General features: G+C 43.7%; 1 protein-coding gene across 1 annotated transcript in view; it reads left to right on the top strand.

The window, feature by feature from the left end:
- Positions 1 to 4,617, top strand: part of LOC120063049 (drebrin-like protein A) — a 66,187-nt gene extending 61,570 nt beyond the window's left edge. The window contains exons 6-16 of the mRNA XM_039013173.1: positions 174 to 251; positions 463 to 614; positions 799 to 853; positions 993 to 1,067; positions 1,385 to 1,493; positions 1,690 to 2,214; positions 2,349 to 2,603; positions 2,761 to 2,859; positions 3,132 to 3,259; positions 3,485 to 3,536; positions 3,640 to 4,617. Of these exons, the coding sequence (XP_038869101.1) occupies positions 174 to 251; positions 463 to 614; positions 799 to 853; positions 993 to 1,067; positions 1,385 to 1,493; positions 1,690 to 2,214; positions 2,349 to 2,603; positions 2,761 to 2,859; positions 3,132 to 3,259; positions 3,485 to 3,536; positions 3,640 to 3,776 (1,665 nt within the window). The 3' untranslated portion in view covers positions 3,777 to 4,617. The remainder of the gene's footprint in view (positions 1 to 173; positions 252 to 462; positions 615 to 798; positions 854 to 992; positions 1,068 to 1,384; positions 1,494 to 1,689; positions 2,215 to 2,348; positions 2,604 to 2,760; positions 2,860 to 3,131; positions 3,260 to 3,484; positions 3,537 to 3,639) is intronic.
- The last annotated feature ends 7,425 nt before the right edge of the window (positions 4,618 to 12,042 follow it).

Below are 12,042 nucleotides of genomic sequence, written 5' to 3'. Positions count from 1 at the left end.
TCCCACACATTTAGATTCTCTCAGTTTGAATCTCTATCATGCATTGTACTTGCTATATACTTACTGTATGTTTTGAATTTGTTTCATACTTGATCAATTATGAGTTACAAACAACCAAGGCTTCTTGCAAATAGCATAAGTTACAAACTGTGTCTTCCTATCTCTGTTGATAGGGCACTAACTACAGGAAGACTAACGCTGCCATGGAGATGAGACGGGCCAACAGAGACTCCTTCTGGGCACGTGCAGAGGTAGCCTACACAGAAACATAGTCACAGTTACCCTCATAGCTTTAGACAGTTTTCTAGTAATTCGTCAATGCAACAGGGTAAAAGTACTTGTCGTCTTTAATGTTCACATCACTTCAGACCTTTTAATGTTCGCATTGTCAACTGTAATAAGTCTTCATCTATTGTGTTCCATCTTTCCCTCTCTCTCTCGCTCTCTCTCTCTCTCTCTCAGCGTGAGGAGGAAGAGAGGAAGGAGGAAGAGAGGAAGCGGACAGTGGAGGACAGACGCCGTTGGGAGAAAGAGAGAGTACTGAAGGAACGGAAAGAGGCTGACGAGAGAGAGAGGAAAATGAACGAGAAGCTACAGATGATCGAAGAGCAGAGGTCAGGACGTTGGGCGCACACACACACACACACACACACACACACCGACTCAAGACTTACTAACACATTCTCTGACTCAAGGGTATTCTCTTGTGTCACTATCAGGTATTTTAATGGGTTGTCAAAGTAAAGGCTACTTAAGGCTAATATCCCATGAGGTTTCTGACATCTCTGTATCTCCCAGGAGAATGCAGGCCCAGCTGGAGGCAGAAGTGAGGAAGCAGGAGAAATCAAGATGGGTGAGAGAAAGAACGAATGAGTGAGGAAGTTATTGGGCGACTCGAACTCTAGGTGTTTCTGACTTCTGAACTCTGTGTTTGCATGTATCTTTACTCTGAACTCTGTCTGACCTCTGACCTCTCTGTTGGTGTGTGACAGGAGCTGCAGCAGAGAGAGCATGAGGAGGACATGAGAGCTCGCTTGAGACGCAGCGAGTCCATCGAGAAAGCAGCAGTAAGTGTCTCTCTCCTACTCTTCCCTAAACACCTCACCTCTTGTTCATGTCATATGGTGTATCCCAGCGCTCTGAAGTGGCTTCCTCTCCTTGTCTCCTGTCCTTCATCTGCACTGATCTGAAAACACAGGATAGGTCAAAAGGAATATGACCTATCATGGGAACCTGTCCATTTCTTTCACACCAGTGCAGATGAAGGAAAGGAAAGGAGGAGAAGAAGAGAGGAGATATCTTTAGACTATTGAGACCTAGCTGTAGTTTCTTTTACATCATTCAGGCAAACATAGTGTGGTGTGATTCCTCTTTCTACCTGTAGGAGGCAGCAGTGCTGGTGTCACAGCGCTCCATGAACCCCAGAGAGTTCTTCAGACAGTTGTCATCATCATCGTCCCAAAGCCCATCCAGCCCCGGCTCCCCCCGCACAGGTACATTCACAGTGTGTCTGTGTGTCTGTTTGTTAATAAGCATTGGCAAACCAAGGTGTGGCTCGTCTACCCAGTGTGTGATTATGAAGCCAGTCACAGTCAATCGTGCATGAACCTAAACAACCATTATCTGTCTTGTTGCAGTGCATTTCTTAATTTGGGTCTTTCTTCCCTCCCGCTCTCTCTCTCCACGAAGGCAAACCTCCATTAAGGCGGTACCAGCGCAGCCTGACCGACACAGCATTCATCTTTGGGAAATGGGACGGCCCCACTCCGACCTCCCCCCGCAGTCCAACATTGGTTTCACCCTTCTCCCGTGTCCCCTCCTCCCCCTTCCACCGCACCATGTCTCCACCCAGCACCAGCTTCCGCCCAATCATCTCTCCCCAGAGCCCCCGCGCCCCCCTGGTGTCCCCTCCCACATCACCCCTCCACTCCGCCCCTGCTGTCTCAGCCCGGCCTACCCTCCCATCAACCAGCCCCCAGTCTCAGCCCCCAACCCAGCCCTCTGCCCCCCCAGCCTCTCCAGGCCTCCTAGCCACCCTGACCCCCACCATTCCAGAGAACCAGCACCTGGCCCAGGTCTTGCCACCATCTCCCCCAGATACCCCTCCCCAGTCCCAGCCTGAGTGCTCCCCCTCTCCACTAGTCTCCCTGGAGCCTGCCCCAGCACCACAGCCTCCCACTGTCCCCCTGCCAGAGAGTCCACTGCAGCCAACAGGTAGGTCCTCATCATACACACAGCCTTCTACTACTGTAGAATGACCGATGGGGTCTGTCAAGCTGTTATAGATTGTGTTCTCAGTTTGCCATGACTGTACTTAAAACCATAATGGTTCATTGTCTCCAATCCAGAACAGTACACAGCCGTACAAGCCGTACTGGTGGAGGAAGAGGAAGATGAGGAAGAACAGGCAGAGCCTGAGCCCAGTGTTGAGAATAGAGAGCCAAGCCCAAACATGGAGGAGGAAGAGGAGGGCTCAACACCAGATTCAGACTCTTTGTCAGTGCAGGAGCCTGTGGTGGAGGACCAATCAGATGACAGCCAGGCCTCTGCTAAGCCAGTTCTGGTGGAGCTTTCAGAAGAGGATGAGGAGCCAGCTGTCACAGGTAAAGTACTTTGTTTTGTATCTTGTACAGGCCTGTCCTGTTATACAAATACAACAATTAAAAGAGAAGAAGAGTGAGGAGTTTTATGTTTAAGAAGGTTGCGCAAAGGGTGTCTGACACAACTAACACAATCTAACCAATGTCTTGTTATGTTCAGATGCAGAGGTTATTCTTCAGCCAATCACACAGGAGGTTGTGGTTCCATCCACCAATGGGGTGAGAGACGAGGGGGAGTTGGTGGAACACAATGGTACAGGTATGTAACCCCGCTCACCCATTTAGTTATCTCTACTCTACGCTAGCCTACATTGCCCAAGTAGCTCTCAAACGGAATTAACCTTTATATTGATGAGATAACGTGCAATAGACATACCGGTATGCTATGTTACAATTTCCTATCCTTTTCCAGAAATCCTCTTCCTCGTGGATTTTTAAGATCATTTTTAAGATCTTTAAGAAGGGGTTTGAAATACTACACACTTGCTTGTTTAATAGGGAATGAGGCCCCTCATGTTTCCTCTTTTCCAGAACGATCCATGAGTCTACCCGAAAGGGACCAAGATACTCCGGAGTTGGCTGTTTGTTTCGATGATGACATTGAGGGGGACTTTGTTGAAGAGAATGAGGACCAGGAGATTTCAGAGAATGGGAAAGAGGTATGGAATGTAACACAACCAACAAAGTAATATGGCCTCTGTCCCCTGCTATGCCATCATGTTTACTACGGTGCTTCAAATCTAGTCCAGGAACAGGATTGAAGAATGACTCATTTAATATGAATGCCATGTCGATGAGAACCAAGAGAGGGCTCTACCATAGGAAAAATTGAAATTTATCTCAGACAGGGGCCATGTGTGATAGTTTTTCTCTGTTTCTTTCAGATTTCACCAGACAGACAGATGTGTGTTCGAGCTCTCTATGACTACCAAGCAGGTCAGTCCCCGGTGTAACTCATGCCATGGACCACATACGCACCTATCCGCGCTACGATGCTCACTGAGCGTGTTAAACCTTGCTTTCTCTTTTTTTTCCACAGAGGACGAATCAGAGATCTCCTTTGAGCCAGGTGACATCATAAGTGCTGTGGAAACGGTGGACAAGGCCTGGTGGCGGGGCTTCAGTAAAGATGGACGCCTGGGACTCTTCCCAGCCAATTACGTGGAGACCATCTAGACACACACACACACACACACACACACACCACACAGACACACACACACACACACACTCAGGGACTGAACACTCATTCCCCTACAGTGAAACCACCATAGTATACATGCTGCATACATAGACCCCTTAACTTCAATAGACACATTGGACAACTTCCATTGGATTCCATGCGATAATTTTATCCCCTTTCGACTCGGCTGTGTTGTGGGGGAAGCCAGTGTCTCCTGTTCTAACCACTGGCAGACTCCGAGCTGGCAGAAACACACAGTTGTGGACGAGCAAGATCCCCCCCCCCCCCCCTTTCCTTCACTCCACAAGGAGGAGGACTGGGAAAGAGAGGGACCACCAGATGGGATGTCTGCAGGCTCAATGAGTCCCTCTTATTACAACCTAATATTCTGATGATTGTTGTTACTGTCTGTTACAGCATACTGTCTGTGTGGATGTGTCATTCCCTTGGTACGTTTAACAGCGTTTTCCATGTTTTTGAACTGAAACGTAAGGGACTGTCTTTTTTGTTTCTGTGTTGGTGTTATTTTATGTGTGCATAATCTGTGTTTTATCTACACCTTTCTTTTTTTAAATCCAAGCAGCATGGTATTCCTATATCTGATACTAATTGATAGTATTGTGCTAATTTCACATAAATGAATAATGCTACTTGTAAATCAAACTGTCTCTTTGAAGTGAGAGCTTGTTAAAGTCATTAAGTCTTAATACACTTCTCTTGTACATAAGAACGTATAGTGACATGCATTTTGGTTTATTTTGCTTTGTCATTCTACAAGTGTGTCATGGTTTGTGTTCCCTGCATTTACTCCACATATACAAATAGTAGCCTATACCATTTACAAACTCATAATACTCTTAACCTCTAGCTCATATATATTACAGGTCTCGTTAGTTTTTGTTCCTACATTAAAATACAAATGCTATTTTAAAGGTATATTTCTTTATTCGTGAAAACAGCATACAAAGCATGAAACGTGAAGTAGAAAGTAACTTTACATAATGCATATCGTACAGGGTTTTTTTTAAACAACCAACAGGGAAACACTACTACAAGTTCCTTTGTAATCACAGAAACCTAGAAGTGATGTTGGAACAAGAATTCTCTTCTTTTTTTTTCTTCTAATTTAATGGAGCTGAACAAAAACATCCATTATGTATTTTTCCCCATAATAATCAGCTTTGTGCCATTTTTTTTAAACGTAAAACACTTGCACATATTCATGAGAAATTGTGTTTTTTATATTCTGAGAAATACAATGGCTATGTACATATAAATCATTTTGCAGAGTTGTCTTTTACCAGGTAACATACTGTACATTAGCCTCACATGTTTGACCGAGGCTAATGTACAGTCCACACAGTGGACATTTACTTGATTATTGATCAATTTACACCTTCAAACTTTCCTCGCAGGACCAGAGAAGTAAGGGTGAGACGCACTCATTCGGCCATCCAAATCCTTCGGCATCGTTAGTCCATATTCTGTGTCCAAAATGACGCCGTCCACCTGAGCAGTCAGTCTGTACCACACAACCCTGTCAGACTCGGTAGGATTAGAGTTCCAGACGGGAGCAACCTATTTCTCAGTCTGATAATAACTCTGTGATGGGCTCAGACTTGGGGCAGACCAACAGCACATAATCTAACCTTTGAACTGAGGTGGGTTCAATGGGGAAAAGGTTCCCAAATGGTTGCGAACCTTGGTTGAACTCACCTCTGTTACTGTCATAAATGACTCTGTATTCACACGACACTCATAATGCCCTGTGTGGTTGAGCATCAATGAGGAAATAAATAGGGAGGAGATCCCTAACACAAATATGTAAACACAAATCTGTCCCTCCCATACCAGGCAACTGTAAACGCAAAGTCGTCTATGGGAAGGTTAGGGATGTGGAGAGAGGTGCTTTTCTCAGCCAGCTGCACCCGGCTACCTACGTCCTCCTTAAGGTTCGCCCTGGATCTGCCCATTGGCCAAAAACCTGCCTGGTACTATCAAACTGTCATGTTGTCCCCACTCCTTGCACCCTTACACTGCAGGTGTAATGTCTCTCCTGTATGAACATGCGGTAGTGGTTTATAGTTTAAATCTCTGCAAACGGTGAGCGGTATTGTGTGCTGCAATGACCAACTAGGTCCCCTGCAGAGTCTGAGTGAGATTATGGATCTGTATTTTCCTGGTAGATAATTTTAGTCGACCCTTTAAACCAGCAGCCAGCATGAAATTCTCAGATGAAGGTTTAGAAATGTTCCACAGCAACATGCCTTCTTTAGTTTTGTACTTGAAAATCAAACAGTTGCCAATCAGTGGAAATAACTCGGCAGTGAAACGGGAATAAACATCACCTTCCGCCACAATCTCATTGAATTCTTGGTCTGCATGGATGGTTTTCTTTTAGGAAAGCAAGTAGTAGAATGCTGAGCTTTACGATTGAAGCCATTATGTTCCAAGATTCTGTGCACTGCTTGTACACACTGTCTCTGCCTCTGTGTAAGACGGTCAATGACTTCATATGTACTTTCCCTCAGTCTTTTTCGTATATGATGCAGGGATGGCGACCTTAATATTTAACTATATCTACTCATCTCTTTTCCTCTGAATCGTTGAGAGCGAGAGATTGTTAGGAAGGTCACAGAAGTGTTAAATGTCACGGATTAATCATATGGATGATGGGTGGAAATAAACACTTTCATATATAAAAAAGAGCACTTTTTAATGCTCTCATTCACGTAACTTGGAGTCATGGACGGCAACCTCATACTAACAGTTTCATCTCATTGGGCTGAATCCTAAACCTTTTAGGTTCACACTAGGGATTAATAGTTTCAATACCGGGAATAATTCATATTTACCCCGAAAGGCCCTGGAAATACAGCCAAAAAATCAGTTGTGCTCATTTAAAGCATTTAAAATCAAGATATGGTCACTATTCCAGGATTCTCCCAAAATAAAATTGTTGCTGCGTCACATTTCCGGCATGGCTGCACCACTATGTAAAGATTTTACAGCTCGGAAACTGATATTTATACTGAACAAAAATATAAACACAACATGCAACAATTCCAATGATTTTACTGAGTTACAGGTCATATAAGGAAATCAGTCAATTTAAATCAAATAATTAGGCCCTAATCTATGGATTTTACGTCAGCCATGGGTGGGCCTGGGAGGGCATAGGGCCACCCACTTGGGAGCCAGGCCCAGCCAATCAGAATGAGCTTTTCCCCACAAAAGGGCTTTATTACAGACAGAAATACGCCTCAGTTTCATCATTTGTTCAGGTGACTGATCCCGCAGGGGAAGAAGACGGATGTAGAGGTCCTGGGCTGGCGTGGTAACACGTGGTCTGCGGTTGTGGTGCTGGTTGGATGTATATTACTACTGCCAAATTCTCTAAACCAATGTTGGAGGTGGCTTATGGTAGAGAAATGAACATTCAATTCTCTGGCAACAGCTCTGTTAGACATTCCTCCAGTCAGCATGCCAATTGAGCGCTCCGTCAAAATTTGAGAAGTCTGTGGCATTGTGTTGTGTGACAAAACTGCACATTTAAGAGTGCTATTTTACTGTCCCCATATAAACTTTGTAATGGCTGTCAAACAAAAGTCAAATGACCAAAATTGCTAAGCTTGCTAGATAACCTCCAACGAATGACAGATTATCTCCTATTGGCAAAATCGAGATGATGATTATACAGATAGCAGATCAGCTCATGAATAATGATGAGATGAAGAGAGGCAATTGTTTAAATATCAAGGTATCTTAATGGGGACCAACTCTGTTTTAAAAAAATAGCGAATTCTCTACCGAAGCTCTCATATGGGCAGCAATTATGAGACAGCTCAGAGAAGCGGGGGAAATGTTATAGCCATATTATCACATGCATAGGTGAGACGTGCTTTGATAATGCAATCTATGGATTACAGAATAAAGTTAGGAATTTTCAGGATTTGAGTGGGCTAGGAACAATAGGAAAATATCCTAGGCTCTACTATATAAAAGGCTATAAAGCTTCTACGTGAGTCAATAGATACATAATAGGCTACAGTTGATTTAGGCTACATAATTGCATGGTAAATGTTTCGGATCAGTGATAGATCAGTGACCACTTGTCCAGCCAGAAATCAATTAACCAAATATAGAGACAGATTCAGTGAAACAAAATCACATTGATCAATGGTTGAGGTCAGGCCTCTGTGCAGCCAGTCAAGTTCTTCCACACCGATCTCAAAAAAACATTTCTGTATAGACCTCGCTTTGTGCATGGGGGCATTGTCATGCTGAAACAGGAAAGGGCCTTCCCCAAACTGTTGCCACAAAGTTGGAAGCACAGAATCGTCTAGAATGTCATTGTATGCTGTAGCGTTAAGATTTCCCTGGAACTAAGGGGCCTAGCCCAAACCATGAAAAACAGCCCCAAACCATTATTCATCCTCCACCAAACTTTATAGTTGGCACTATGCATTCGTGCAGGTAGCATTCTCCTGGCATCCGCCAAACCTAGATTCGTCCGTCGGACTGCCAGATGGTGACGCGTGATTCATCACTCCAGAAAACTTGTTTCCACTGCTCCAGATTCCAATGTCGGGGAGCTTTACACCACTCCAGCCGACGCTTAGCATTGCGCATGGTGATTTTAGGCTTGTGTGAGGCTGCTCGGCCATGGAAACCTATTTCATGAAGCTCTCGACAAACAGTTATTGTACTCACTCGGTAGTGAGTAATGCAACCGAGGACAGACAACTACGCGTTTCTTCACTCAGCAGTCCCGTTCTGTGAGCTTGTCTCGGCTAGGCCGCTGTTGCTCCAAGACGTTTCCCCTTCACAAATATAGCACTTACAGTTAACCGGGGAAGCTCTAGCAGGCCAGAATTTTAATACACTGACTTGTTGGAAAGGTGGCATCCTATGACGGTGCCACGTTGAAAGTCACTGAGTTCTTCAGTACAGGCCATTGTACTGCCAATGTTTGTCTATGGAGATTGCGTGGCTATGTGCTCGCTTTTATACACCTGTCAGCAACGGGTGTGTGGCAAAAATAGCTGAATCCATTCATTTCAATGGGTGTCCACATACGTTTGGCCATGAAGTGTGTGAGCAAACTAGAATAAAGATCATTAGCATTCACCTCAATTTTAGCTAACATTTCCCAGCCTAATTGTTAGCAAAAATGCAAACAAAGATCGAGTGAAAACATAAATCTGGCATTGATCGATTTATCTATAGGAGTCCACCATGCTTGTCTCAAAGGAGCACGATGCAATGGCACTGTCCCAGAATTGATAACCTAGGTGACCACACAAGACTACTGCTTTAAATTAGTATAACGGTTGGATAGCCTATAACTTTGGGTGTTTCAGTATAAGCAAGAATTTGATACATGCCTTCAATTGCATTAGCCTACTTTATTCCAATATTTTCATAATTTAGTTGATCATAACTAAGGTGAGTTTACCTTCTTGCCTCTGCTGCGATGTTCTCAACACCAGTTTAAATCAATATAGCCTAGTGATCTAGAAATCTGGCCTTTTTTAGGATTCAGGCTCATTCAATATCTGTTATGTCGGATCAGGCCCGGGCTTGGACCGAGATAGAACTTTCAGTTCTGATGAGAACTCTAAACTGCATTCAGGTCGTGTGCAGTCCGGCAGTGCTGAACATGTTGTGGATTTGCATTTGTGCGACATTGGAGGAAAATGTTGTAATTTCCCATTTCTTGCATTTTATTTTTCTGGGAAATGTGAAGAGTGGTCCCGGGACAGTCCCGGTTGCCAGAGTACCGGTTACCAGTTCACACCAGCAACTTGAATTACAACAAGGCTATAAAACGTTGAACTCATGGATTTCTGGTTCCGATCAGAAGCCTCCTCCTGAAGGGGGTTTTGTTGTGTGATTGCATATGATATGTACAGTTGAAGTCGGAAGTTTACATAAACTTTAACCAAATACATTTCACAATTCCTGACATTAATCCTAGTAAAAATTCCCTGTCTTAGGTCAGTTAGGATCACCACTTTATTTTAAGAATGTGAAATGTCAGAATAATAGTAGATAGAATGATTTATTTCAGCTTTTATTTCTTTCATCACATTCCCAGTGGGTCAGAAGTTTACATACACTCAATTAGTATTTGGTAGCATTGCCTTTAAATTGTTTAACTTGGGTCAAACGTTTCGGATAGCCTTCCACAAGCTTCCCACAATAAGTTGGGTGAATTTTAGCCCATTCCTCCTGACAGAGCTGGTGTAACTGAATCAGATTTGTAAGCTTCCTTGCTCGCACACACTTTTTCAGTTCTGCCCACACATTTTCTATAGGATTGAGGTTAGGGCTTTGTGATGGCAGCTCTAATACCTTGACTTTGTCGTCCTTAAGCCATTTTGCCACAACTTTGGAAGTATGCTTGGGGTCATTGTCCATTTGGAAGACCCATTTGCGACCAAGCTTTAACTTCCTGACTAATGTCTTGAGATGTTGCTTCAATATATCCATATAATTTTCCATCCTCCTGATGCCATCTATTTTGTGAAGTGCACCAGTACCTCCTGCAGCAAAGCACCCCACAACATGATGCTGCCACCCCCGTGCTTCACGGTTGGAATGGTGTTCTTTGGCTTGTAAGCGTCCCCCTTTTTCCTCCAAACATAGTGATGTCATTATGGCCAAACAGTTCCATTTTTGTTTCATCAGACCAGAGGACATTTCTCCAAAAAGTACCATCTTTGTCCCCATGTGCAGTTGCAAACCGTAGTCTGGCTTTTTTGTGGTGGTTTTGGAGCAGTGGCTTCTTCCTTGCTGAGCGGCCTTTCAGGTTATGTCGATATAGGACTCGTTTTACTGTGGATATAGATACTTTTGCACCTGTTTCCTCAGCATCTTCACAAGGTCCTTTGCTGTTGTTCCGGGATTGATTTGCACTTTTCGCACCAAATGTAACGGCAGCCTTCCCTCTCGTCACGAGAAAAGAGGGTGTAACAGGGATCAGACCAACACGCAGTGTAGCCAGTGCTCAACATGTTTAATAAAACGATAAAACAGTGAACACTTAACACGATACAAAATAACAAAATGTGGCAAACCGATACAGCCCTATCTGGTGCAGAGAAAACACAAAGACAGGAAACAACCACCCACAAACCCCAACACAAAACAAGCCACCTATATATGATTAATTAGAAGAGGGAGTGGTTACCAAATTGGACACACCTAGTAAGCAATAATATACACATTAAAAGGTGAAATACTGTAGCTATGTTATCATAAGCATACAACTCCAAGCTAGAAGTATCAGAACACTTAGAAAGGTAGTTCTAACCTTAAATATGACTGGGAGAAGTGTCTAGAATAAGAAAGCAATATATTCCATAGTACACTAGAACACAGCAAAACATGAACAACAGTCTAAACATAGCTGAGGGCAATTGAGCAAAATGTCCACTAGATGACAGCAAATGGACCTATCACGACCCTACAGGAAGGGTGAGAAATCCATATCTTCATTTAAACCAGGGTATTTAGTGGCCTGTAGTTTGTAAATCCCAAAACTTTCCCTTTGGTTTAACTGTTTAAGACGGTCCCCTTTTCTAATAGAGGCCGGAATATGATCAATACCCATAGCTTGTAGGGAGGCAGGGTTGCCATGGTGTAAGGACTTGTAGTGCCTTGCCATGGGGTAGTCTTCATTGCCTACCCGTATGGCGTACTTGTATTCCGCCAAGCGATCTTGAAGGCGTCTCTTTGTCCGTCCAATGTAGAACACCTTGCACTGTGGACATTCCAATCTATAGATGACATGAGTGGTTTTGCAGTTAATGAAATGCTTGACGTAATACTCCATTTTAGAAGCTGTGTCAACAAAATACTTTTTCTGTGCAATATTTCTGCAATGGTTGCACTGGTTACATTTAAAAGAGCCCTTGGGTTTGTGGTCAAGCCAAGTTTTTTGAGAGTCACCCGGAAGATAACTGTGGACTAATTTGTCATTTAGGGTAGGACATCTCTTAAAGCTTATGACTGGTGGTTCAGGAAAGACTTGGCGTAGTAGCGTATCACTTTGGATGATTCCCCAATTATTTTTAATTATTATTTTAATGTTCTCTGCTTCAGTGCTGTATTTTGTAACAAAATACACTCTCTCTGATGTATCACGAGGCACTCCTCTTCGTAACAAGTTCTCTCTGTCAAGTAATCCAGCCCTTATACCTGCATCTTTCAGGACCTGAACGCTGTAGCCCCGATCCAAAAAGCGATTCTCCA

This window comes from Salvelinus namaycush, chromosome 18 (assembly GCF_016432855.1).
Source record: "Salvelinus namaycush isolate Seneca chromosome 18, SaNama_1.0, whole genome shotgun sequence".
In the NCBI taxonomy this organism is placed as follows: Eukaryota; Metazoa; Chordata; class Actinopteri; order Salmoniformes; family Salmonidae; genus Salvelinus; species Salvelinus namaycush.
Note: the sequence above shows the minus strand (reverse complement) of the source record. Positions and strands in the feature narration are given on the sequence as shown.